The sequence below is a fragment of the Quercus robur genome, chromosome 9 (genome assembly GCF_932294415.1).
Source record: "Quercus robur chromosome 9, dhQueRobu3.1, whole genome shotgun sequence".
Lineage (NCBI taxonomy): Eukaryota > Viridiplantae > Streptophyta > Magnoliopsida > Fagales > Fagaceae > Quercus > Quercus robur.
In genome coordinates this window covers 11,031,309-11,058,326 of record NC_065542.1, presented here as the reverse complement: position 1 = coordinate 11,058,326, position 27,018 = coordinate 11,031,309, and the positions used below count along the sequence as shown (strand labels likewise).

The window sequence follows — 27,018 nt, the reverse complement described above, 5'->3', positions numbered from 1 at the left end:
TGACAGTTGGAATAAAATTAAGATATTGATCCAAACAGTTGTTGCAAGTTACATCAACGTGACAAGTGTAAGGCCTCACATATGTTGGGGAAGGGCCTGGCCCAATAAATAAAACATATGTTGGGGAAGGGCCTGGCCCAATAAATAAATAAAGGCTGTTCCTAAACTAGTAATCGTTTTTTCCTTTTTTTTTTTTTTTTTTTTTTTAATTCCTCCTTTTTCTGTTCTTTTTTTTTTTTTTCTTTTCTTTTTTTACTACAAGATAGATATTTTACTCTAATCTAATCTAAGTATATATGTGTAAAACCCTCTCCTAGAGACTTGAACACTGGTCCTTGCCCCCCACACCCCACAAACACTTATATTTATGGAGTAACCATCACACCAATGGTATGCGGTAGTTTCCTCCCCATTTTTAAATCTATAAATTATGATCTCCCCGTTTTTAAGTCTATATATTATGAAAAATGCAATTTCCACAATATTTCACAACACTTCCATAACAAATCTTAAGTGGTAAATTGTTATTGACTGTTATTAGTGGATAAAAAAGTAATTTGAGTAGTGGATTTAAATTAGAATCAATAACAACTTATTACCTATAATTTGTTATGAAAGTGTTGTGAAAATATTGTGGATATAACATTTCTCATATATTATTCAACCCATTCAATAGGCTTTCGAAAAACAAGATATTGATCAAATCTGGTTTCATGGTGCAAGAACTTGCCAAGTTGCAACAGAAAATCAGCTCTCTATGATCTATCACACACACTGCATACAAGTTTGAATTTAAGTTATTAAATGCATTTTTTAACAAATTCACCATTAGAATACATTGTCTTCTTATACTACATAATGCAAAATATCAAGATGATAAAAGATTAATAATTATGTCATCTATAAATTTTTAGATTTTAAGCTTTTGACTTTAAAATTATGTACAAAACATGACTTTATAGATCAAAAGGTAAATGGCATCCAATTGACATGAAATTTGGTACATATGTAAGAACATATGTAATCCAACAATGGTATTTTCAAAATATTAATATAATAAAAAGTGATTAAATGAAGTAACATTAAAAAAAAGTATACTAAACTGGAGGGAAGCACCCACCTTTGGCTCATGAAATGCCCAAGAACTCTGTACCATTGTCTACTAAACTATCTTTGGCTTGCAGAAAAGATCTGATGTTGGTATTCAGTATGGTCATGCATGAGCTTTATATGAAATTTAACTGCCACAGTATTATGCAGCTAACAAAAACCAAAACCAAAAAAAAAAAAAAAAAAAAAAAAAAAAAAATCTGGACCATTTCAGATCCATCAATAGCCAAAGAAGCAATTTCTGCAATGTCCAACAGGTTTACAAAATATTTTAAAAAAAACTCACCTAAAAGGGGTGTATCCAGCACTATCCACATCCTAAATCTTAGCTTTCTCAAGCATCAGTTACGCATCAGCTTCCTTGACTACCCTGCCAGCACCACTATCTATCATCATGTTTGGTTTGCTCACCATATTTTACTACCGTCTCTTCTTGTTTATCTGTTGAAGCAATCTCCACCATCTTATCTAAATCTATTACCGGTGTACTCTTTAATATTTCTTCCTCAAGTTTTCCACAATTCTCCTTTGCAGGCTCCTCATTAGCTTCTGTCATAACCTGGAGGAGTTCCAAAGGGGTAGCTGCAGGATCCAACTCCCTACAACCCTTCGGAGCATTATGAGCTTCTTGGCCTGTAAGCAAGTAATTAGGGACCTGATGAGAAAAGCGAAACATTTCTTCTTTGGAAATCCTCCTAACTTCCTTGGGGTCCATGTGCTTATTAAACACTGTCCTGAAACCAGCAACCTTGATAAGGGGGACAACAGACACACCTTGTTCCACATTAAAGTCATCAAGCACTTCCACCATGTCATATTTGTGTATCACATCATCTGACGTATGCTCATTCCAATCCGGGGACCAGTTTCTATAAAGAGCCCAAACTTCCCCCTTTCTAGGATATATGCATATGACCCCACGAGTGCCTTTTGTCCATGCAACCTTGTGAGAGAAAGAATTTAATGTTTCAGTAGTTTCCTGTTTGCCAATCCTGAAATCCCCACAAGTTTTAGAAAAACCGGAACCTATCCAGTCTAGTGGACCCAATTCACGGTTGCTTCTTGAGTTAAGCCAACTAATCCGCATCTTAAATGGCTTTAAAGAGATCACCTTGTGAACTCGAGCATAGTAACGAGGCATACCATCATCATTATCATACGCAGCCCAGACCTGGTCATCCCCAAAGGATCTTTCAGTTCTGTCCAGGTCAAAATTGTGAAAATCAGGATCTGGAACATTGATTATCATTGGTGCAACAGCCCCTTGAACTGTATTATTGTCCATATTGTTAGACAGAGACTTCTTTTTTTGCCATCTATTATTGGTAACATCTGACTCACGATCCTTGTGCAAATCATGTGTGTCACCATTCACCACACCCAGTTGTTTCTTAGTCTCTTTGTCTTTCACCTTCTGTTTCTCTTTGTTCGCAGCCTTTGCTTCAGTTACTGAGCTCCATTCTTTAAGTTTGTTGCGGATTTCAATCTGAGCCTTCCCCATCAGCATGTGTTTTATTTCAACTATTGATAATTCTCTCACACTGTTAGCCTTATTAAACATACCAGAAATAGTCCTTTCTGTTCCAAAATTACCCTTTGCTGGTTCAGATACACCTCCCAAGACAGCTCGTCCATTTCCCATGTGACCTCCATAACCATCATTACAATTATCATCTGGTTTTCTCTTCTTCAAGGAATTACCCATTCCCTGATACATATGACTCCTCCCCCATTCGGTAGTGGCCGACTGTGCTTCCTCACGTTCTCTCTTCACTTTCTCACTAGCCTGCTGAACCACAGATGCAGCTTGAGCAGCAGCAGAAGCTGATGTAACAGTGCAACCAATATTAGGAGCTGTGGGGAAAGGTCTCCAGGTGTAATTTGTGTTATTGAATGAATTGATACCTGCAGAACCCCCAGGTCCTGAATTTTGAGCAACTGAGGAATTTCTTGCAGTGCTGTGAGGGTCATTACTTGCAGCACGATGTCTTGAATTCTGATGCTGTTGGCGAGAAGAGCAATTGGAAGACTTGAAAACATTTGGAGGTGGAGGCTTCTCTAAAGCCATAAAGGCCTGATGGCAATTAGGACAAAGCAGAGTGTGATTTAAATACACCCTGAGATACTCATAATGCGTCTTGCATCGATTGCAAACAGTCCAGAAAGTATCTGCTTTGACCTGTGAAGGAGGCGGAACGGAGGTGGGACCAACCCGAGTATTGCTATGGGGATTCCTTGTAGTTGAAGCAACATTATGAAAGCCATTCGCTCTGGGTGGCACTGATGGACCACTCCGGTGTGAAACTTTCTGCTGCTGGGATCCTTTCAAATTCCTCTTCTGGTTATATGCTAGTCTCTGAACCCTATCAGATAACAAACTCCAGGCCTCAGAAACCAACTTAAATGCACCTTCTGCACCTAAGCACTTGTTTTTATCAGGATGAAGAACAAGAGCTAGCTTCCTATATTGTTTCCTCACAGTCTCTTCGTCAGCCATGGGATCTACACCAAGTACACCATACCAATCCACTTCCCCACTTATTTTATTTTCGCCAGCGATATAAACATCAAGTGTGGTCAACATTTGGGGGAGCCCATCAAGCCCAGGATACAAATTTTGGGCTTTCAAAGCAAATTTCTTTGCACCCGAATAATTTTTTTCTGTCAACTTCCTCTCAGCAATTTCTTTAGACCTGACTGCCTCATCTTTATTGCACTCCATAACACTTTCTTCTTCAGCTAGCAACTGTATAACCAACAACCACGAGTATCAAATTCTAAAACCTGGCACTCTTTTGCTTAAGATAGTACCTTCATAGATATAAACCTGACCAAAAAAAAGAAATAAAAAGTATAGCATTGTCATATTTAATAAAGAAACCAAGATATTCTTCTTCTTTTTTTTTTTTTTTTGATAGGTAAGAAAACAAGATATTCATATTAACTCTTGACCAACAGTATTTGAATGCAGCATTTGAAATCCTTTCGAAAAGAACAATCGGATACAGATCTCATTATTTTTAATTAGACTTTGAGGTCCATGAAATTTAATGTTTTGAATCCCAAGAAAAGCTTTACCATTTTGAGCAGGGAGATAAGTACAAATATTCTTCTCATTCAAGTAGATGATGTAGTGATACAAGTTAGTAAAATTCAAATATTTAAATGAAAATTTTGAGTAAGCCACAAACCACACTATCCTTCCTCAATGACAATTTTCCCTTTGACTTCTTGACAGAATTAAGCACTTCTTATTAGACCTCTATATCCTTCCTCAAGGTGAACTTGGGTTCAAGACCATAGCAGTTTATTGGTTAGGTTTTTCTTATTGGGGGGATAAGTGTTTATTGGTTAAATTTTCCCTTTTTTTTGGATAGGTAATAAGAATTTTATTGATAAGAAAAGAACAATGTGTTTACAATTGTAAACTCACCCACATATAAATCCTTAATGCAATAAATCTAATACAGCCCATCCTGGAAAGTTGGACCAGGATACAGCAAGGTCAATCTCTCTCCTTGTTTTTTTTAATAAGTAAAAAATATATAATTAGAAAAGGAGAAAGGGAATGGCACATATATAGATGTGAACAGGCCCAATTCAAAGAATGCAAATCACAAGGAAATCCAATAAAATCTATATAAGACATCGAAGGGATGCTGCCTAGTGCATGCATCAAATCTCTCTTGTATACTAAGCATTTTCAACTCAACTCAACTAAACAGTAGCCACAACTAATTCAGGTCAGCTATTTGGAATCTTGGATCCCTTAACCACTCAGCTATATCTACGGTCACGTCCCCAATTACCCCCAATCCACATCATATTTTGCCTCCCTTTTACTCTTTTTGCTCGTTGAACTTTAATATGATCATTCTTTCTTATGGGACTATTTGTAGGCCTCCGTTGTACATGTCTGTCCAAACCACCTCAAATAGTCTCCCTTCATTTTATCCTCAATGATGCCAACCCCACAAATTCATCTCACTACAGTCATTTTAAGGTCATGTTGCTTCTTGATTGTCAAACAGTCTGACCCATAAAACATAGATGGCCTTATGAGAATTCCATAAATTTTTTCCCTTTAGTTTCACATGGATCCTGTGATAACTAGAACCCAAATGCACCTCCCAATTTCATCCACCTTCCCTTAGTTCTATAAGAAACATCCTCATCAGTCTTCCCATCTATATGTACAATTGAACCAAGTTATAAAAAAATGACCATGTTTCATATCTCGACCATGCTGCTTGTATTTTCAAATTAATTATAGTAAATTGAAGGTAAGTGCCTAATGTATGATAACTTACCAAAGGGAACTTCAAGAAAAAAAAAATCATGCAAATATCACACCTATCAATCCTCACAAAAATATATATGAAAAAATCACAAATCTAAAAAATTTAGTAATCATTGCTACAAATAAATAATATAAGGGGCAAAGAGAACCCCCTTTTTTGTAGAAATGAAAAAATAAAGAAGCATTTCATGACATTTGTACCCCGTTTTTATAAGTACAATAACGACGACGACGACAACGACGACAACAACAACAACAAAAGCCTTAGGCCCAAAATTTTGAGGTCAGCTATAGATCCTCAATAGATTAGCTAGATTAGCTAAGGTATGTAATCTTTTCCTCTATTCTATTCTATTTGAAGTCATACACTCCGTTACTTCTTTAATTGACATGTCATTTTTTTATTAATTCTACTAATGTTATTTTTGGTCTTCCTTTTTGTTTTCTCAACTTGGATCAACTTACTCTTTCTTACCCGTGCATTAGTCACTCTAACATGACTAAATCATCTCAAGCGAATCTCCCTCATCTTTTCATCAATAGGGGCTACCCCTATCTTTAAGCAGATTTCCTCATTTCAAATCCTATCTTTCCTTGTATTTCCACTCATCCATCTTAACATTCTCATCTCAACTACACTCATTTTATGAGTATGTTTCTTCTTAACAGCCCATCTCCATTCCATTTTTATAAGTAACAAAGAAACTTATCAAAGAAAGGAAAGCTCAAATGGTGAGCTTTGAGCTAAATGAGTTATAAGATACCCCCAAGCATAGAACAACATTCATATAAAAGACACCAGAAGATAGAATTGATCTCAATGATAGATCTCTCAACTCCTTTGAAAGTTTGGTTGTTCTACTCCCTCAAAATCACCCACAGAAGACAATGATGAGCCACATTCCAAATAATGCCACCCATATAACCCTTTCTAGCAAGACTAGACATCTATCATCCTTTTCGCATACCCAATGCACCCCAAAAGTCACACAAAAAAGGACCACAAATCAGGAGCAACTGAGCAAAAGCAAGAGATGGTCTGCAAATTCACCACTAACCTTGTACATAAAACAGCAATTGATCAGAACTATATTCCACTTAATAAGTTTGTCTATAGTCCATGTCTATCCAGAGCAACCATCCTCATAAAAAAGGCCACATTCTTAGGCACTTTGCCACTCCAAATACTATTCCACAGGAAATGTTTTCTACTAGCCTTTTCAAAAAGTATTTACACCCTCAACTTTTAGGTGTTTCTAATCTTGGCAGGATTCTTCTTTGCCAAGTCTGAAATCTCAACTAAAAAGGAAAAACAAAATGAACACTAAAAAATCTCCCCTGGACAAGTGCTAACAAGGGGGAAAGAACAAATGAAAATAAACTATGTCTTTGGAAATCCAAGTTTCATGCGCTTAACAATAGCCATAAACCATATGACCAAGTGTTAATAATCTGCATCAAATTTTAAACACTCACTTTCTGCTAATAGTACCTTATATCATCCACCTCCACAATGTCTTCTATAGAAGATAATCTGATAATTCATTGTTGACATGAGCGTGCCCTTGAATTCAGTTAGGCTTTACAATTCTATTTGTATAAGGATTCCCCAACAATGCTGATTTATTTTCACTTATAGAAGTCCCTAATGCCAACTCTAATCATCTATTTATACCAGGCCAAACTTTAGTCTTGAAGAGCCTTTGTAATCTCCTATTTTCTTAGTGAAACTTTCTCCTCATTGCCATCTGTGGATGTAGGCAATTTGCCGAACCACATAAATTATTGTGTTCTCTATGTATGTGCTTGTTGATTTGTTTTTGTATTCACTGTGATTAGTTTAAATCTTGGGAGTGTCATTGCACAAGATACATTAAAGATCACAACAGTCCAATAGACTAAAATATCCAGTTGAAGAAAGGTTCCATGGTGTAGTGGTTAGCAATCTGGACTTTGAATCCAGCGACCTGGATTCGACTCCAAGTGGGACCTATTTCACTTTACTCATTATTTTTACTTATCATAAAAAATAAAAAAGGACCAAAATATCCAATCTCCAACACATCAAAACTTAAAATGGCAACAGTAACCCAAAATTCAATCTAAATTATGAGAAAATATGAAAAAATTAATTCATTCATACAAATACACAAAACGACCCTTCTAGTTTTATAGGCACAAAGACAAATCTATCATCATTGCAGGATTTTTCTCAATCTTTGTTATATTTAGAATTGGATCACAAATCCAGTCAGAAAATAAAGATTAATAAATCAGCTCACTACCCTAGTCCTATAAACTCAATACTCAATCCTCAACTCCAAAAAGTTTTTGAAATTACAACCAAAAAAAAAAACCTAGATAAGACTGAGAATCATATCAAAAAACAACTAAATAATTATTTTATACAGAATTATAGCAACCATGCAAAATGCCCACAAAATGTACCAAATCAAATCTCACTTTTTTCTCTTCACCATTTTACTTTCCCACACACCCTTTTCAACGTACTCCCCAAAACCACACAAAACCGAAGAGTAAAGAAACAAAGCTAAAAAGCATTTCACAGACTCAATTCACCAACTTCAAAGACTCAAACTTTTTTTTTCCAAAATTGAACAAAAAAATGTTGGCCATGGATCTACAGGAGCAGAGGATTCAGAATACTCTTAACGGTCAAATTTCAGTTACACAATTTGAATTCCAATCATTGAATGCTTTTCAAAAAAACTGAAAACCCTAGATTCTGTGATATTCTCAGACAGTACACACAAATTTAAAAGCCAAAAAAATGTGTTCTTTGAGGCAAAAATGGAAAAACAGAGAGTTTAGTAAATACCCATTTGGAGAAAGTACCTGTCTTGAAGAAATTTGGAATCTGAGAAGACCATCAACCATGCAGAGTCACCCATTTGTCAAAACCGGTTGAGAACATGGGAGAGTGAAAGGAATTCTCAAATGCCCAAATAACTTTTTTTTTTTGTTTTTTAATAAATAATAATATTAATAATAACAACAATAAATAGAAAAATAAAGTAAGTATGGGTTTGGTTTAATATTTTTATTTGGTTAACCCTAATGAAGTTTATTTTATGTAGTGTTGAATCTAAATGCTTAACTAGGGTTAAATTTTAACTCTGGGATTGAGTTTGCAGGATGCTAAAAATTGTGAAGCATTCAAGGTTAATTTTTTTACGAAATTGAATTGATAAATTTTTTTTTTCCTTTTTGAAGAATTATATTTTTTGAATTTTTAAGATTTTTTTATTAAAATAATAATACAATACTCATGTAGGGCCTTTAAAAATATATTCCAATCAAAGAATGTTTAGAAGCACATCTAATATCATAATTTTTATCACAACTCTAAAATAACTTATTATAAATTGTAAAGAAAAATAATTAACCCATATAAAAATGCCAATTCACCATTCACCTAAAAAAACCACATGATTAAGTTATAGAAAATTGTGCGGTCGTAGAAGAACCGTTTTAAATATATTTGTCATGGTTATATTGTGCAGGTATATGAGCCAAAAAAACCACTTGAGTAAGTTATATAATTTTTCATTTTTAGTACGTGTATACTGTTCTGATACTATTTTTTTTTAAAAGAAAAATTGATAATAAGAATGTTTGTTTTGTATAGATGTGAAATAATAGTATGAATTAAAAAATTATGTGAAATGAAAAATTATATATTTGCAAATATTATGATTGATGATTAATGTAATCAAAATAAATATTAAGTTGTATTTTAGAGTTCTTGAAATTTGTAAAAATAAAATTTTAGTCTAGGTAGGATTATAATTTTTTTGAAACTAGATAATTATCTCATATAATATAGTTTTAACTAAATTAAACCGTCTCAATAATTAATAAGACAATTAAAATTTAGTTGGGGTGGAATTTTTAATTTCTTGAAACTTAAGTAATAGAATTTTATCTAAATTAAACTATTATAATCATTAATAGAATAAAGTAATTTAATTTAATGATTAATGAGAGTATAGTTGCTTATTATAAAGATAAGATAATTATTTGGGGCAATCATGATACGGATTCTAAGTCTTAATAACTTCTGCAGCTTAAACTTTTACCCAAAAAATAGAAGACGTGTGCTCAGAGGCTAGTTATAGTATATGATGTATCAAAAATTTCGAGTTATCTCAACTGGTAAAGTTTCCATTATAAAAAAAAAAAAAAAAAATGAAGGGTAAAGTCTCTGATAGTTGAATAAAATATCTAGGGTTTAATCTCCACCTATATGAAAAAATCAATTGATATCTTGGTCTGATGATAAAGAGCTATCATTATCATCTTTGTCTGATGATAATGTCTCTAATGATAACTTTTTATCATCAAGATTGAAAGTCATTGGTTAAAATTATCTCAAAATATATATATATCTCAATTGAATAGGAAATTACGTAATTAATTCAATATGTTAATGAATGTGCCAAAAAGAAAGAATTTCTCAAAGAGTAATTATTCAATATTTTGAGAATAATGTTCCTCCGTGCACATAATAGTGAATATCATTAATTAAATTTAACATGAAATGCACAATTCATAACAATTAATAAGATACATTAATTTAATAACAAATAAAAAATAATGAATATGTTATCTTTTTTGTGGGTTTTCTTACATTAAAATATCACTTAATATACATGTGGGTTTCTCGGATGTACTGATTTATAGCCTTTGGCTTTTACACAGCATCCTTTGGAGTCTCACATCAAAAGAATCTTCCCCCACTTTCTGCCTTATAAGCTCTGAAGCGAAGGAGTAGTGGACCATCAGTCTCCAAAGGATGCTGTGTAAGAAGCGAAGGACTCCAAAGGATGCTGTGTAAAAGCCAAATGCTGTAAATCAGTACATCCGAGGAACCCACAATACACATAATTAATTTTAAATATTTCATATTTGTCTCAAATACCATATTATATTCACATGCACATGCACATATTTGTAAATTACTTTACCAATAGAGTCAAATCTTAACTCTGCCAATGATTTGGGTTACTCGATTTGAATTTATAAATAGATGCAAAATGGGTTTAATTAAGATACATTAATTTAATAACAAATAAAAAATAATGAATATGTTATCTTTTTTGTGGGTTTTCTACATTAAAATATCACTTAATATACACATAAATAATTTTAAATATTTCATATTTGCCTCAAATACCATATTATATTCACATGCACATGTACATATTTGTAAATTACTTTTACCAATAGAGTCAAATTCTAACTCTGCCAATGATTTGGGTTACTTGATTTGAATTTATAAATAGGTGCAAAATGGGTTTAATTAAGATACATTAATTTAATAAAAAATAAAAAATAATGAATATGTTATCTTTTTTGTGGGTTTTCTCACATTAAAATATCACTTAATATACACATAAATAATTTTAAATATTTCATATTTGTCTCAAATACCATATTATATTCACATGCACATGCACATATTTGTAAATTACTTTTACCAATAGAGTCAAATCCTAACTCTGCCAATGATTTGAGTTACTCGATTTGAATTTATAAATAGGTGCAAAATGGGTTTAATTAAGAGTGAAACTATATTCTTCATTGCGCAAGACTGAATGATTCTTAAAATATATATAATATTTTACCAAAAGTAAAATATATATATATATATATATATATATAATAAAATAAAATTGTGCAAGACTGAATAGCTCACTCAATCAAAAATCAAGGCTCGCTTGTGCAAAATTGAAATTTCGATAGAAAGTTTTGCTGGTCTTTGTTCAAGGATATTACAAATTTTATTATATAAATTTTACAAATTGATATGTAACAATGATAACCTATCAAAAAATAAATTCAAATATTAATTTATTATGTTATTAAAGTATATTTATCATATTCATTGTAACATTATAACATTTTGTTGTAAAATTTGTAATAATTAAATTTTGGCAATTTCCTTTTTATATTTATGAAATTTTTAAGTTTTAATTTATGTTATAAACCTTAAGTTTTTTTTTTTTATTCCATAAAATTGGAAAAATACTGTGAAGGACATGTCACTTTCGTTCACTTTCTAATTACTTTCTCATTCTTTACCAGACTTCACAGTTCACACCGCTAACCGCTTAAACTTTTCACAAGTGACAGTGTTGCACTTGCACACTTGCACCACTCGTAAACAAAAAACCAAAACCTGTTCTTCCATATTCATAATCATTACCAAAAACAAATTAAACCCAAGAAACAAAGAGAGAAAGAAAGTAAAAGCAGCCATTGAGTTCTTCTCCTTCTTTGCTTTGCTTTTGCTCTGAAAAACAAAGAAACAAGTACAGTCCAGAACAGAACTTTCCATAATATTTCCAACCCCAAACCCATTTTTCACTGAGCTGGTACATTCTTTCTCTCTTGACTGTGTTCTGTTCGATGTGTGCCTGTGTTTAGTAACTTTAGTTGCTTATATAATTAAAAAAGCTTGGGAAAAGAAAGTAAAAGATCTTTTTTTCTTTTTTTAAGTCATTGTTGAATTTTCTTATTCACAACAAGAAAAGGAAAAGAAAAATCACATTTCCTGGCAAGACAAATCTTGGTTTTAACTTTTGTTATTTTATTTTATTATTTCTTTTTTAATTTTAGATGGGAGCATGAGGTATGAAGTTATGTTATTCACAATGAGATTATCCTTACAACTTTAAATTTTGAGGAATAAGATTCGTAAATTTAGTGTTTTTATTATTATTATTATTATTTTATTATTTGATATGCTATTGTCATGACTAGGCTGATAAAGTTGCAGTTTGTGACTTTGTGCGATGCAAAAAAATTTTAAAATATTTTTCTTGGTTAGCCAGTGTGACTTGGCATAGAAACTTCACAGTTTTGTTCTTCGAGCTACCCAATTGAATTCAAAGCTTTTGGGGTCGTTTGGTATCTCATGGAAAATGAATGGGTCCAATTTGTGTTTTGCATTGCATTGGACGGTGTAATCTTGTACATCATCATCAAGAATGGTGCATAGATAATGAGAGTGCAATTCATTAATACAGGTGATGGTTTAGGATTAATTGGAGGTTGTCTTATGTAAATGCTGCCATTTTAATAATTGTTTTATTCATAGCAATGGGCAGTTGACTTTTAATGCTGTGTAAATTACGAGAAAGTATACCATATTTCGGTAATATCAACTCAGTATCTGTTTTGGTATTTCCTATCTAATAAATAAGTAACACCTGTTTCAAAAAACCATATCAAACTACTTCAATAAATTAATCACAATCTTCTATACTATCAGGAAGATAAATTAATCATTTATTGGAGTAGTCTGATGTTTTTTGAAACAGATGTCACTCATTTATTGGGTAGAAAATACCAAAACAGATGCTGAGTTGGTATTATCAAAATATAGTATACTTTCTCGTAAAGCACAGTGCAACCATTCATTTTTGTTGTGAAATTCAATTCGCTTTTAAGGCATCCCTTTATATTTCACTTATCTCTCTCCCACCCCCTCCCCCCCCCCCCCCCCCCCCCCCAAAAAAAGAAAAAGAAAAAGGGAGTCCCTTCGTATTGCATTACTTGCCCATGTGAATATTTCTATCAGTTAATTTAATTGGCAGCCAAGAAGAGATCAACTGCAAACATATCAGATTTTAAATTAGTTCCTCTGAAAATAGAAGGGATATTTTCTTGGGGTATATTTTTGAGTGCTTTGATGATAGGCCCAAAGAAGTAATAGCGGTTCCTGCCCAACTTTCACAATGATAATTTTGATTCCATGTCACCCATTTTGCTTATTTGCCAATTCCAGTGGATGGTGTTTTCTAATTAATAATCCATATTTGAAATCTCAGATAGGAAAATATGTTACTCTTTTGGTATATGTTGCTATTATGTGGTAAAGCCTGTTAGAGACTTTGTGCTCTTTAATTTCTCTCACAAAAGAAGGGAAAGAAAACGTCATGTTCTTTAGATTGTTCAGCTTTCCATTCTTTATGTTTCATAAGTAGTGTTTTTGGGATTGTCAATTTTACTAATATATTTTTCTTTTTAATCCACACATATTATGTATAGCCAACAATATTTGGCACTGATGCTTAGTTGAGTTGAGTTGAGTAGCTTTCTGTGTAAGGTAATATGTGTGTGTTCTGACAATCCTTATGTTCATGGTGTCTATTCTTGGACAATTTGGTTGAATGGCATAATTCATCATCTTTTTTCTAATATTTCAGGTAACAATTGACTTGCTGTGAGATTGTAAGTTTTTGTCATCGAATTATTTAGTCCTGGTTATACATCCTGGGCAGCTTCAAGGAGGATCAAGAAACAAGACATAAAGAAGCAATCCCGATGCTTTGAAGTGAAATGAGCACGTTAAAGGTTTTATTACCCTTATCTTAGAATTAGTAGAAGATATTCAGTTCTAGATTAATCAAGTGGGTACCGATCCCTATATTGGGTCTTTGGAACTACGACTTTTACTTTCAGACTGATGTTTATCTGTTATTTAGAAAATAATAAATGATATGAAAACCTGTTTTTTAGCCATAAGACAAGCTATGTTACTTAGTAAGCTAGCTGCTACTATTATTGTTTTTAAGGCAATTGTGCAATTGGCTTGTGGTGAAATCACACTGTGGCAGGAGTGCAGTAATTGTTATACAGATTTTTAGTGACTTGTAAAGCAGAAGGTTGGATGAAGTTGACTTGGTTTCTTGTTTTATAACCTGTGGTTTTTGGCATTGTTCAAACCTCTCTCCGGGAGTCACTTTTCTAAAGCTTTGGTATCTAAACCAATTGAAAATTTGAAACTATCCTACTACCCAGGGCCGGCCCTAGGCTTAGGCCAATTAGACCATTGGGCCCCTTACTAGAGAAGGCCCCAAATTTGAGGGCAAATTTATTTATTTATTTATAAATATTTTTAGGAGATACTAAAACATTTTAGTTTACATTTTTTTTCACTATTAAGAAGGCTCAAAAAATTAAGTAATGCTAAAAACAGAAATAATTAAGACAAATTTAAATAAATAGGTCTTACAAACAAACATGTTACTAATCACAAGTAATTCAAATAGAAAAATCTTAAAAATACTATAAATTTTATTTATTTAATTATTTTTATACAAAATAAAAATTATACTCTAATCTAATCTAAGTGTATATGTGTGCGAAACTCTTTTCTAGAGACTTAAATCTTAGTCATTGCCCCCCACATCCCATAAGAACTTATATTTATAGAGTGATCACTGCACTAAGAGTGCGTGGTGGTCTTTATAACTTTTATAATTTGATGTGACAATGAATATGATAAGTAGATTTTAACAAACTATTGAATGCATTTTTGAATGAATATTTGTGATTTGTGATTTGTGATATATCTTTGTAATTCTCATGTTGTAAATTTTATAATATTTCTAGTATCTTTGTTAGCCTCATGTCAGAAGTGCTCCTTTTTAAATTTACTGATTTGCTCCTTTTTGAAGTATGGGGATGGACAGAAGTGCAGTTTATAAAGTACCTGACATTCCTACTCGCGCTATCGAGTTAGAGAATCCTTCCAAGTTCCCATCAGCGGCATCCAATGGCCAATTTCCTTTCACTCAATCAGAAGATTCAGAACTCGGCATGTTCAAATCAGAGCCTGACACTATTTATAAATCTTACAAGGAAATTTTAGAAGAGTTACAGTTGCAACAGGCTATGGAATTTTATCATTCGTTGGATCAGATCCCTTGGAATTTAAACTTGCCACATCTAAATACAGACTGTTCAAACATGCAAGGTGAGATGTGGTTATCTTTGTCTAAAGCTTTGCATAAATTGTTCTGTTCCCAGCTGTGCAAGTTGTCATGATATTAAATTATAGATTACTTTTTTGTATTTCCAACCTCAAATCCTTCAGATGACTCTCAATATAGCACAAGATGGTCGTTGGGTACTTAATACATGTCATTAATTGGTTTTTCATCTGTCCAAAGTGATAAGAAACTTTTATAATTTTTAGAAAATAAAATTTCATGAATCTTATGTTGGAGAAAGCGGCAGATTATTTCATTGCAAGAAAGAGACGCAATATTGGTGCAGTACTGCAGTGTCTAAATAAGATTGTTAGATTTAATTTTTAGGATTCTAGGAAACTTGTTTTCATCTTCATTCTTGGCTGCAAAATGTCATCATAATCATTTATGCATGATGTTTGGTTTTGTTAAGGACTATATGCCTAATTATTGTTGCTTATTATTACATTAACTTTGGTTTCACTTACTTTTGGTTAACCTAGAGGACAACTTAGTCAAATTTCTTTTAGCTTGTTTTAAACACTACCAGTGTAGGATTTCTTTTGTTAATATTAAGGGGAATGTTAGATTGCAAATCCCATCATTTGCAAGGTCAATTCCAACCCCCAAATTGTATTATATAACTTTATTTGCATTAACTAACAAGATATATGATACGGAGCTTTTGTTCAACTTCCAAGATTCAATGAATGTATAAACCTTTATTTTTATATCATCTCTTCCATTGATGCTGATGGTCTTTTCCTTGTTTCAGCTGAGGATTTCATAATGTATGCTGACCCTGGCACTCAGCTGAGGAAAAAAAACCTTAGTTGAAGCTAACTCTTCTACATTTGAGCCTTTCAGTGAGGATTAGGTGGGATTAATGTCAGAGTACTACATTTCCTGTCATCATTTAGATAAGGTACTTGGCTTGCATCTGACTAATGAATCAATGTAAATTTTGAGGCTTAAGTTGTTCAATGCATAAGCCATAAAGTGCATGTCATATGCATAAATTACATGCCTGCATGGTTGTCAAAATCCTGATTTGGATTTTACGATCCTATGATTTTACGATCGCATCTGCCCAAAACGATCTAGATCTTTCAAAGATCTTTGCAATCGGTTAGGATCGGTAGGATCGTATGATTTTGACGATCTCAAACAATTATGGTTTTTTGCAATCTTTTTTAACTTGACAAAAGGTTCAGTTGAATCTAAATGAAAAATAAGATCCTAATAAACCAAGTTTTGCTATTCTAATGTAGAGAGATAGAGTGTCAGTTAGACCCAAATGAAAAATAACATCTCAATAATGTCACGTTTTGAGATTTTTGGCCTCTTTAAATGATGCTTACAAATGAATATAGTGATGTATAATAATTACATTAAATGAATGCAAATATTTGGTTTTTTTATAAATGAATGTATAATTTATGTGATTATTTAAAATACCAATATGTTTTTTTTTTTTCTCAAATAATGTAGGATCTTATAATCCACGATCCCACCTACCTCTTACGATCCTACGTAGGATCTCGATTTTGAAAACCTTGCATGCGTGAATGAGAGTCGAATTGTTGCTCTACACGGTGTCAGTGAAAAACATTGTTTAGAAAAACAGGTGTTCAAAACACACAAAAGTAATGACTTTTGCAGCTGGATGGCCTAGTCAGAAGGGGGGTGTTAGAAATTCTTTCATTTAATTCATTGTACTTTAAGAACACGTATAGTCTTATTAGTCTTCTCATTCTTTTTTGTATTTTGTCCCTTCGCATCGCTCTTTGGATATATAAGAGATGCTATACTTTGTAAAGAAGAACAACGAATAATAAAAGCTCTTTCATATTTCCATAGTTTCCTCTCTTTTTTTGATGAACAAAAAAAAAGAAGATATTCCATAGTTTCCTCTTTGTCTGTAACTGGTATCAAAGTAGAATATAAACATGTGTTACATATAGATCGTAAATCTGACAATAGTAGAAGTTGTATTAGTGATAGTATTCACTTATATTCTCACTACACTGACATTTAGCACATTGAACAAAGGCATGGAGAGAAAAATTCAACCAAAAAATAAAAAAAAAATCTCCCCACTCAACTCACTTGTGCCACCACTGGGTGATTTTAAGTCTGCTGACACATTCTACGAGACTACCATTGGCACCATTTTACTAAACGGCAAGTACATTTTTAGTTAAAAGTAAAAAAGTTAACGACTTGCATGTATTCAGCTAAACAAATACGTAGTAGTCCACTTTGAACGAACTTGCATCATGAACCTTAATACAATTTTTTTTTCTTAAACAACTTCACCCAAATTTCTTCTGCAATCCTTCTCCAAAAAAAAAAAAATCTTCTGCAATAGACTCGTAACACATGTTTTTTACCCAAAAAATAAAAGATGAATTGTTAGTAAAAATGCAAAATTTTACTTCCACATTATTATCCAATACCCTAAAACAACTAGCACTCCCTTCCCCATGACAGAAGGGCATATAGTGTAATGGGCACATATATATAAAACGCTCCTTTCACCTTTCACCTTTCACATACAAGAGAGGGCATATGGTGTAACAAACATATTTAACATTCCTCTGACATAAAAATAGATCTCACGCTTATGGAGTCTACTCCCATGTGAGAAAGAGCGGCATAACATTTGCCAAATACTCAATATTCTTTCTTCCGTTTAACTGGGGTAAAATTCATTTTCTCAAGTATGCCTCATTAAATGGCCAGTGTTACATACCCAGACCGCATCTATAGGCAGTGAAATTTCTATACTTGTCACAGTATAAACAGCAACCTGCGTGCCCAGGCTCCAAGTCTTGTCACCAGTATATATTTCCAAATTAAGGGGAATGTAAGTTGACCAGACATCTTGATGCTTGGAAGCCAAGAAATATGTAAAGACATGACAGTTTGTTACACCTAGTACCCAAGAAAATACCATACAACGTAAATCTCCTAATTTTTTATTAGATTCTAACAAAAGTTAAAATCTAACAAAAGAGAAAGCATTAGGCCTTTGTTATTAAAATTAAAATATCCAAATGACACCTCTACAGACAATTAACCAAACCAGTTCAACATACAAATATGTGGAAAGACCATGTTCTCAATACAAGCAGATTTGAAAATGTACCTAATGAATAAACAAATTGCCTCTGTTGATATGCACATTCAGCCAATATGCATGTGCAGATTTCAAATAATTAATCATCTAAAATGCTAATTAATCTGCACATGCAATAGAAAAATTTCTAATCATGCTTGGGGGCTGGCTGGATCTGCTGTGTCACGGTGAAATTTAACCACAATGCATGTTATATTGTCTGCACTGCCACGGGTAAAAGCAGTCTCTGTTAACTTCCGAGCCGCTGCCTCAGGTTCTTCTTCAGTTAGGGCAAGAGATACAGCATCCTGAACACAGCATGACATGTCAACTAGTTTCGAGTTATCACCCTCTTATGAAATGAAATTGAGAAACTTCAAGAGCCCTTATCTTTTTATTTTTCCCTTTTGCCAGTGTCTACTACACATTATTGGAAGACCCAGAAGACCTGTTCTTTGTTTATTTTAGGTAGAAAATTAAATGCAGGACCACTGATTGGGTATCTAATATCCATCAGGTCAATCATCAGTCACAGAAGCATGTGCAACCATGCACATGCAAACTCATGTGCCCTGTGTGTGTGGGTATGCCACAGAGAGAGAGAGAGAGAGAGAGAGCTGGGCTTACATCATTGGGTACGACATCCCATAGTCCGTCACTTGCCAGCACAAGCAATTCAAATTCTTCATCTATCTCTTGATCCTGGGGGAAAGAACATATATACATTAGGAATTGCTAAAATATTTTATCAGGATATCAACCCAAAATCCAAAATTATTATAACAAACTCTATGATTTAGGTGGATGCCAGTCATTTTGAGCATGAAAAAATATTTTCCTATCCAGGAGATATTCCTGGAAAAACTAGAAAGGCATCACTGCTAACAGTTGAGTCATTGGCAGTTCCCTAGAGAACTGCAAGAATTCAATGAGATCATTTATCCAAAAGATAACTGTAAAAAATCAATCAGATAATTTCAAGGATCACCTGAATTTCAGGCTCTGCAACAACAAATTGCTTCAACATACGGTTACCAAAAGCACGAGACATAGCTAATATGCCTCCTACCCTCCAAGTTCCTAACAACACAATCCAGCAGATTAAGTTCAGCTATTCAGAAGAATTATCACACCACCATATACAAAAAGTAGACAAATTTATACACATAAAATGGCATCTTTATACTGGACTATTCTTGAGATACATTCTATTGGCCTAGAGTTAGAAAAGAATAACACGACATGCAATTGAGTATTTGAAGAATGTCCTTTCCTTCTGGTGTGAAGTTTTGATATATATTGAACACCAAAAGTATCCCAAGCATGCAACAGAAAATGATAAGAAGACAATCAGAAGGTTGACAATGCAATTTGTCTTTTATTTATATATATATATATTTTTTTTGGGGGGGGGGGGGGGGGGGGGGGGGGGGGGGCATTATCCAGCCTACCTACCTAATACTTTTCTTTATTTCCCATTCTTATGGGAGTAGCTCGTCACACATAGAAGCTACAAAGGGATTTCTTGTAGGTGGCATTGGAGATGAGTTTAGGTTTCACCTGGTAAATTGGAGCAAGTTTGTGAACCACTCCTGGTTTAGGTATCAAAAATTTAATCTTGTTCAATAAGGCTTTACAAGGGATATGGCTTTGGAGGCATGCAACTAAGAGGGAGGCTTTATGGAGGAGGGTGGTAAATCACAATTATGGCAGTATGTCCAGGGTTCAAGGGCCACACGGGGTGAGCCTGTAGAAGAACATTAGGGCATAATTGGTATAGTTTTGACTGGTTCACTAGTTTTAGGGTGGGTGATGGCTCCCACAAAGTTTGGCATAACTCTTGGTGTGGGGGGAAACCGTTGAGGGAGGGAGACGTTCCCTAAATATTTCAAAATAGCACCTGATACTATAGATCATTTAGTTCTTTTTTCAGGGGAGACCCATCATTGGTATATCAATTTTGTTAGAATGGTATAGGATTGGGAGCTAGAGTCCTTTGTATCATTTATTCCAATCATGTAAAACAGAAGAGTGCATACACTTTGCTGGAATCAATCTCCAAGGAATGCTTTCAAAGTCGAATCCTATTATAAACTTCTTTTGATAAGTAAAGTTATTTATTCAAGATGATGAACACATAGTATCTTACAAAATAGAAAGAAATCATATAGGAAAAGTTTATGGAAGCCTAAAGTCCCAACTAAGGTAGCTTTTATTCTTTGGATAGCAACTTTGGAGAAAATCCAAACTATTGATAATCTTAAGAAGTGACGGGTAGTTGTTAGAGATTGGTGTTGCATGTGTAAGTTGGCTGGGGAAACTACAGACTGCCTACTTCTTCATGGCCTTGTTGCTCAAGAGCTATGTAGTATGGTGTTTACTTTGTTTGGGATCCATTGGGCTATGTCAAGAGGTGTGGTGAAGCTTTTAGCAAGTTGGCAAGGCAGGTTTGATAGATGCAACAATAGTGTGATTTGGAAAGTGATCCCTCACTATCTCATGTGGTGCATTTGGTGTAAGAGAAATGATAAAACTTTTGAAGGATGTGAAAAATCCGTTCTAGATCTCAAACTTTTATTCCTCAAATTTCAATTTGAGAGGATGACTGCTTCCAGTCTATTCTCTTTTACCAATACGTTTGAGAAGCAGTACCTTCTGTGCTTAATGTTGGTGTAGCTTTTGTACACATCTTGTATACAGGGGTTGTGCCCCTTTGCATTTAATCAATGAAATATTTACTTTAAAAAAAAGGTTATGTGAGGTTTCAACCCTAAATGCTACGTCATTTATTTATTTATATATTTGTTTATTGTTAGGTATACACAATGGTCACACTTGCCTACCCCTAATTTTGGGGCTAATGCTTTGTTGTTCTAACCACAATGGTCTCACTTGAACTTGGAAACAATGACCGCAGACTTCATCCTAAGTCCAGGGAGGAGGAGATGCCATTTGGTCCAAAAGTCATAAGCAAGTGCTACTTCATTTATTAATACAAATATGCATAGCTTAATAAGTGAGGTTTGCATATATGCTAGTTCATTTATTAATGCACATTATATGCAAATACGAAACAATTTTTTTTTTAAATATTAATATTAATGATTTAATTTTTTTTTATTTTTTTTTATTTTATTTTATTTTATTTTTTTAAATGGGGAGGGGGGATTTGAACCCTAGTTGCTTCCATTGGAAACACTAGGAGGTTCCAATTGAACTATAAGGCTCTTGGTTATGATATTAGTTATATGCAAGTTAAACTATATAAACAGGTTAGTTGAGAAAACTAGCTTCAATCCATTTCATCCCTATTAAGAGTTTGTAGCATATATGATGGATCAGGTTTGATATGGATGGGATTATCAGCCTGGTTCTGATTTGAGACTTGTATGGGAAGAGGAAAATAAAATCAGATAAAGCCATGGTTGAGTATCACCATATCAAACCTTCCATCTCTAGCTGCATTAGCTTACATCAGCTAAGGCGCCCATCAGCCAAAGGATACGACCATTGACTAATTAAGTAATAACAAGACAGAATTAATAGGGGAGAAAGGCTTGTCATTTGCACTCCAAACGTTAATGCACCAATTCATTAGTCAATCCAGTTATCCTAGAAATCTACAAAAGCTTCTATTTACAGATTACCGAACTTTTCTCTGACCATTCAGTAAAAGTACCAACATCTCCAATTTGTTTGACAAGCCTGACTCTCTGCAGCAGTAACTAACTTAGAGGTAACAATGGCAGCAACAAAAACAAAAAAAAAAGCCCTAGTCCTAAAATTTTGGGGGTAAACCCAAGGAACTCAAAGGTAAGATCCATTAAAATATTAACCCATGTTTTCTAGATCAGTTGCAGCACATACTGTGCTGTGAAAATTATCATCACAGCTAATACACATAGAATATCAGTTTCTTTGTTTCAATAAGATAGATTATATGCAAATAACCTTACCTGCCCACATTATCATGCCCCCAGCACTTTCAATTCTCTTCCGCTCATCAATTCTATTTGGTTTATGGTCTTCAGAGAAAGGGATTGCTGTTGAAAAGGAAAAAAGCAGCTTCCTTTAGAAGTCCCCCTCACGGCTCCACAGTTATTAATATTCATTTAGATGTACAGTTCATGGAGTAATTGCTAGAAATCATCAGTGTTACGGCTCAACCATCAAACTAGAAACTGGCTGCCATTAAAATTTCAATCAATATTTTACATGTATTAAGTGATGCAGACAGAGTTGTAAGTATTACCTTTGCCGGCCTTAGATACTACTGTCCTTGAATCTCCAACATTGGCAACATATAGATGGTTACCAACCAACACCGCTGTTGATGCGGTAGAACCATCATCCCTGTATGTATCTCTTTCAGAATCCAAAAAAGCAGCATCAGTCTGTTGATATGTTTCACCTGCAAGCTTAACCGAGTTACCAGTTAGAATAAAACAAACCCACAACCAAAAGGTGCAAAAGCATTCCATGCAGGACCCCAAACCCTGTGAACCAGTGGCATTGACAAAGAGAAGAAGCCATTTGCTTCATCCGGTCTGAATCAGAAATTGAACTTAACATCTCCAGCCACATGGGATCCTGCAACAGAACACCAACAACAAGGGATATGCAACAATTGCATAACCCTGTTCTTTCACATAGAATGGTACATAAAAATGAGGGATCACTAATCAGAGAACTTGAACTCACTAATAGCCAATTTGGTGTCAATTATAAATTTTGGATGCTTCATGAGATTCTCAAAAAGATGCTCCTTTAAATACTCAGCTGCACGAGAACCCCCATGACCTGTAAGACATGTCATATTTGTTAGAGAAATTATATCCTACTCATATACAAAGTGGCTTCAGTCTCCAGCTGGAAGTTATTATCCATAAACTGAAATGTTGGGATAGTGGATTATGTGAACAGACCCAGAGTCAATACCTTATAAAGCAGAAACTCTGAGGTCCATGACCAAACATCAGTGTGGCTTGACAATTCTAATGATAAAATATCTAGGATTTATGGTTCTTGGATGATTCTAGTTTATTAAATACATGGCTACTCAGACAGAAACAATAACTGACAGACGTGGCCAAAGTTTTATAAAAGGCAGTTTCTAGGTGAAAACCAATGAATAACCAAATCATGATCCAAAACTCTAGGTTCACTCCACATGTCCAGACATCCTGAGCTCAGATTATGATTCAATATGCATCAGTCAAGACAAGAACGGCAAGACACATAATGTCAATAATTTGCCTCGTTGGTAACATGCATATGGGAAAACACTCAGACAATAACTCCAATGTAGCAGTTTGTACTCATCCTTTAACATGGAACCACACAGGACACCTTCCGTATGTGCTAGACAATGATTTCCTACAAATTGTTGTATTTCTCTAAGGCAAGAATGATAAGAGAAAATCTAACCATCAAATATTCCAAATAGGCAGACTGTTTGCCCATCAATCTGGGATGTCTTAATGTCATAGAAATCCTCCATGGTTGCCCTCTTTCCTCTAAAACTTGAATATCCACAGCTCAGTTTTGCATCTTCACTGTCAATTAGACAAGAGACTCAAGATTAGTGCATTCTGATCTCACAAGATGATAGGTACACTGATAGCACAGAATGCAACCACTCAAGCATATTTAGATTGATCAGTAATAGAATAATTGTCCCTGAACATGAGATATTTGTGTCCATTCACTTCAGGGTCAGTCAGTCTGAGAGAAAAGCGAAGGTGATTTCATCAAAACGAAACATAGAGATCTGGAAAGATAACAAAATAATTCTCATTCCTTTTTAGGATAGAGAAAGAATGAATAGAATCATTTAAATTCTTATGATTGAGATTAACTTTTCTCCACAAAATTCTAATAATACCTCATTGTTTGCTAATATAAGAAATGCTATTTTCAGTTTTTTTTTTTTCCCTTTGGACGGCACCAATCTTACAACTTCTAATATTAAAGGTTGGTATTGGGCTAAAATCTCCACTTTTCTTATATGTACAAGTTAAAAGTGCAATAAATTGTAACCAACTCAATGCCTGGCTCGCCTGGCTCTGTAATAAAAATTTGGCCATTCAAACATGCCATAAAATAAAATAAACAGGTCAACAAGAAAGGCACATGCACTAGTGCATACAATTAGAACACTGCACATATTTGGTCTTAACTAGCAAAATATATGCAATCTATGATGCCAAAACAATGCTCGAATGGTTCTACTTAACCTCAATGAGTACAAAGAATGTTTGTCGCTAAAATTCAAAACAAGTACATGCAAACCACATATGGTAAAGAAGGACCAGTATTAACCTTTTCCACCCTCCGGTAGCAAATCCACCATCTTCATCCTTCTCATGCAACACGTCAATAATGGGTCGCCGTTCTTCCGTTGCACTCGCATCAACCATCATTCTTAAACTAGTACTAAACTGGCGATTCCACAAATAATTTAATCCAAGACCCACATGCAAACTCCTCCTCCTACAACACAATTGTACTATGCTTTTGGAAAATACTCCTATACACCCAGCTTGAGCAATCACATTTCTATGCAACAGTTGCATAATCAACCTATCTGGCCTCCAGCACCAGATTTCTCTTGTACACTGCCAATAAAATTATGAACATTACTAAATCATATACCAAATCACCCGAAACAATAATTGACTACAATGTAAGTACATGCTTTGGTTCACATACAATTCATTGGGTAATTGAAAAAGTAATGTACACGCAAATATATTATAAAAAAAAAAAAAAAATTGAATCTTTCATTTCTTACACACTTGAACATAAAATTATACAATCAAAATATTGCCTTCAAGCCCAATAACAGAAATATAAACATTAAATGAACTACGAAATGAGATCAAAAATGAAAAATCTCCACAAATGTAACACAAAATTCAATTCAGACAATCCTCCCAAAAAAATGATCTTTCATTCAATCAACTACGAAATGTTATTAATATTATCTCCCAGAACAGTAATCGACTACAATGTAAGTACATGCTTTGGTTCACATACAATTCATCGTGAAATTGAAAAACTAATGTACACGCGAAAATATATTATCAAAAAAGTTGAATCTTTCACTTCTAATGCACTTGAACATAGAATACTACAATCAAATATCTCCTTTGAGCAGAATAACACCAATATAAACATTGAACGAACTACGAAATGAGATCAAAAAGGCGAAACCTCCACAAATGTAACCACAAAATTCAATTCAAACACGATCCATGCACTTTAAATTTTCCATTAGAGCACAATAACAGCAATATATATATATATATATATATTTCATTCAAACTTGTTCATTTTGAACATTCACTAAATTGAGCTTCATAAAACCGACCTAGCATTATTGAGCTGAATTACACAAAAGCAAAACAGCATAAAACATTAACACTCCGCATTTTCACTCAGTCTATCTACAATTTCCAACAGTTTCTCACCAACCAAACATGAAACGACGAAAACAATTCAAAAGCAAAACAGTAACAAATTTTAAAAAATAAGTTAGAACTGGATTGAATTTCAATAAAGATACCCGAATTATTACGGGTTTATGGACGGACAAGACTCGTGGTACGGCTCCGATAAGGATGGATCGGATCGGATCAGATCGGATCGAAGAAACCGGATCGTGTTAAGCGGGTCGGGTTTGGAGCAAGTGGAATGGATCCGAATCTGAGAGGAGATAAGAGGAAGTGATGAGAATCAGGATGAAGAGCACTTTCTCTCTCTAAGAGAGAGAGAGAGAGTCGAGGAGGTGAAGATTGATTGATAGAAAGAAAGATATTATGTATGAGTGAGATTTCGAAGTGGAAGAGAGAGAGTGAGTGACACAGACAGCAAAAGAAAGAAAGAAGGAGAGAGAGAGAGAGAGAGAGAGAAGAAATGAATGGGTTTTGGCTTTTTATTTTATTTTATTTTATTTTTTAAGCTTGGCACTGAAGAGAAGTGGCAACGTGGCATTGCTCTTGAGTCACGCGTCCACCTATGCCCGACAGGGACTCATCTTGTGCGGCGTGGTTCAGGGTGAAGTTTTCAACCCATCAATTATAACCTGCCACGTTCTTTATAACTTTCGAAACTTTTTTTTTCAGCTCAATTGTGCATCATTTTAGGGTAAATATGGTGCGCAATGCTTACTATATACAAACGTACACATACTTCTTTGCAGCCAAAATAGTATAATAGCACCTTTTACTCAAATATATACCAATATACCACTGTTTTAGAAATATGTAAAAATTTATCATTTTTTGGATACTCGAGTTTGGGGAACTCAAGTTTTCCATAGTAATCAATAAATTTTAAAATTTTTTATGGTACTCAAGTTCCATGAAGGCTATTTTTTTCAAAAAACTCAAGTTCATGAAACTCGATTACCATGGAAAACTTGAGTTACATGAACTCGAGTACCCAAAAAGGGATAAATCCCTACATAGTTCTGAAACAATGATAGATTGATATATATTTCGATAAACACTAATATTTGGCTATTTTGGCCCACTTTTTGCATTAAAATCGTGACTTTTTTAATTGAAATTGTGATTTGATAGCTACTTTAAATTAAATGGTTATGTGTATATTTGTTGTCTTTCAAATAATAAAAATAATTTATTCAGATATTTGTTAAAATATCAATGATGTAAAAGATAATTTGTTACGGTAACAAGGTT

General features: G+C 33.9%; 2 protein-coding genes across 7 annotated transcripts; both read right to left on the bottom strand.

Moving 5' to 3' along the window:
• Positions 1-1,297: 1,297 nt before the first annotated feature.
• On the bottom strand, positions 1,298-8,416 carry LOC126698452 (uncharacterized). Of its 5 annotated transcripts, XM_050395682.1 has the most exons (3): positions 8,267-8,415; positions 3,016-3,856; positions 1,298-2,934 (listed from the first exon to the last, which is right to left on the bottom strand). In XM_050395682.1, the coding sequence occupies exons 1-3, from the start codon at positions 8,306-8,308 to the stop codon at positions 1,493-1,495; spliced, it is 2,325 nt and encodes a 774-aa protein (XP_050251639.1). In that variant the 5' UTR covers positions 8,309-8,415; the 3' UTR covers positions 1,298-1,492. The 5 variants fall into 5 exon arrangements, with proteins under 5 accessions (XP_050251639.1, XP_050251636.1, XP_050251635.1 ...); XM_050395679.1 differs by having other exon boundaries at positions 1,298-3,937; positions 8,267-8,416; XM_050395678.1 differs by having other exon boundaries at positions 1,298-3,856.
• Positions 8,417-18,201: 9,785 nt separating this feature from the next.
• LOC126700583 (probable protein phosphatase 2C 76) lies at positions 18,202-26,200 on the bottom strand. 2 transcript variants are annotated; one of them, XM_050398774.1, is made up of 9 exons: positions 25,893-26,200; positions 24,635-24,930; positions 23,741-23,868; positions 23,015-23,113; positions 22,566-22,724; positions 22,270-22,356; positions 19,302-19,393; positions 18,941-19,015; positions 18,202-18,621 (listed from the first exon to the last, which is right to left on the bottom strand). In XM_050398774.1, the coding sequence occupies exons 2-9, from the start codon at positions 24,886-24,888 to the stop codon at positions 18,466-18,468; spliced, it is 1,050 nt and encodes a 349-aa protein (XP_050254731.1). In that variant the 5' UTR covers positions 24,889-24,930; positions 25,893-26,200; the 3' UTR covers positions 18,202-18,465. The 2 variants fall into 2 exon arrangements, with proteins under 2 accessions (XP_050254731.1, XP_050254730.1); XM_050398773.1 differs by having other exon boundaries at positions 25,881-26,199.
• Between the last annotated feature and the right edge of the window lie 818 nt (positions 26,201-27,018).

What these genes read in the sequence shown, in the direction of transcription:
- LOC126698452 (XM_050395678.1), bottom strand. Translation starts at nt 8,308, where the DNA reads ATGGTTGATGGTCTTCTCAGATTCCAAATTTCTTCAAGACAG. An exon ending in TCCAAATTTCTTCAAGACAG is followed by an intron (nt 3,857 to 8,266) that starts GTACTTTCTCCA and finishes TTGGTTATACAG; the next exon opens with TTGCTAGCTGAAGAAGAAAG.
- LOC126700583 (XM_050398774.1), bottom strand. Translation starts at nt 24,888, where the DNA reads ATGCAACTGTTGCATAGAAATGTGATTGCTCAAGCTGGGTGTATAGGA. An exon ending in TGACACCAAATTGGCTATTA is followed by an intron (nt 22,725 to 23,014) that starts GTGAGTTCAAGT and finishes TTAAGCTTGCAG; the next exon opens with GTGAAACATATCAACAGACT. An exon ending in TTGCAGAGCCTGAAATTCAG is followed by an intron (nt 19,016 to 19,301) that starts GTGATCCTTGAA and finishes TCTTTCCCCCAG; the next exon opens with GATCAAGAGATAGATGAAGA.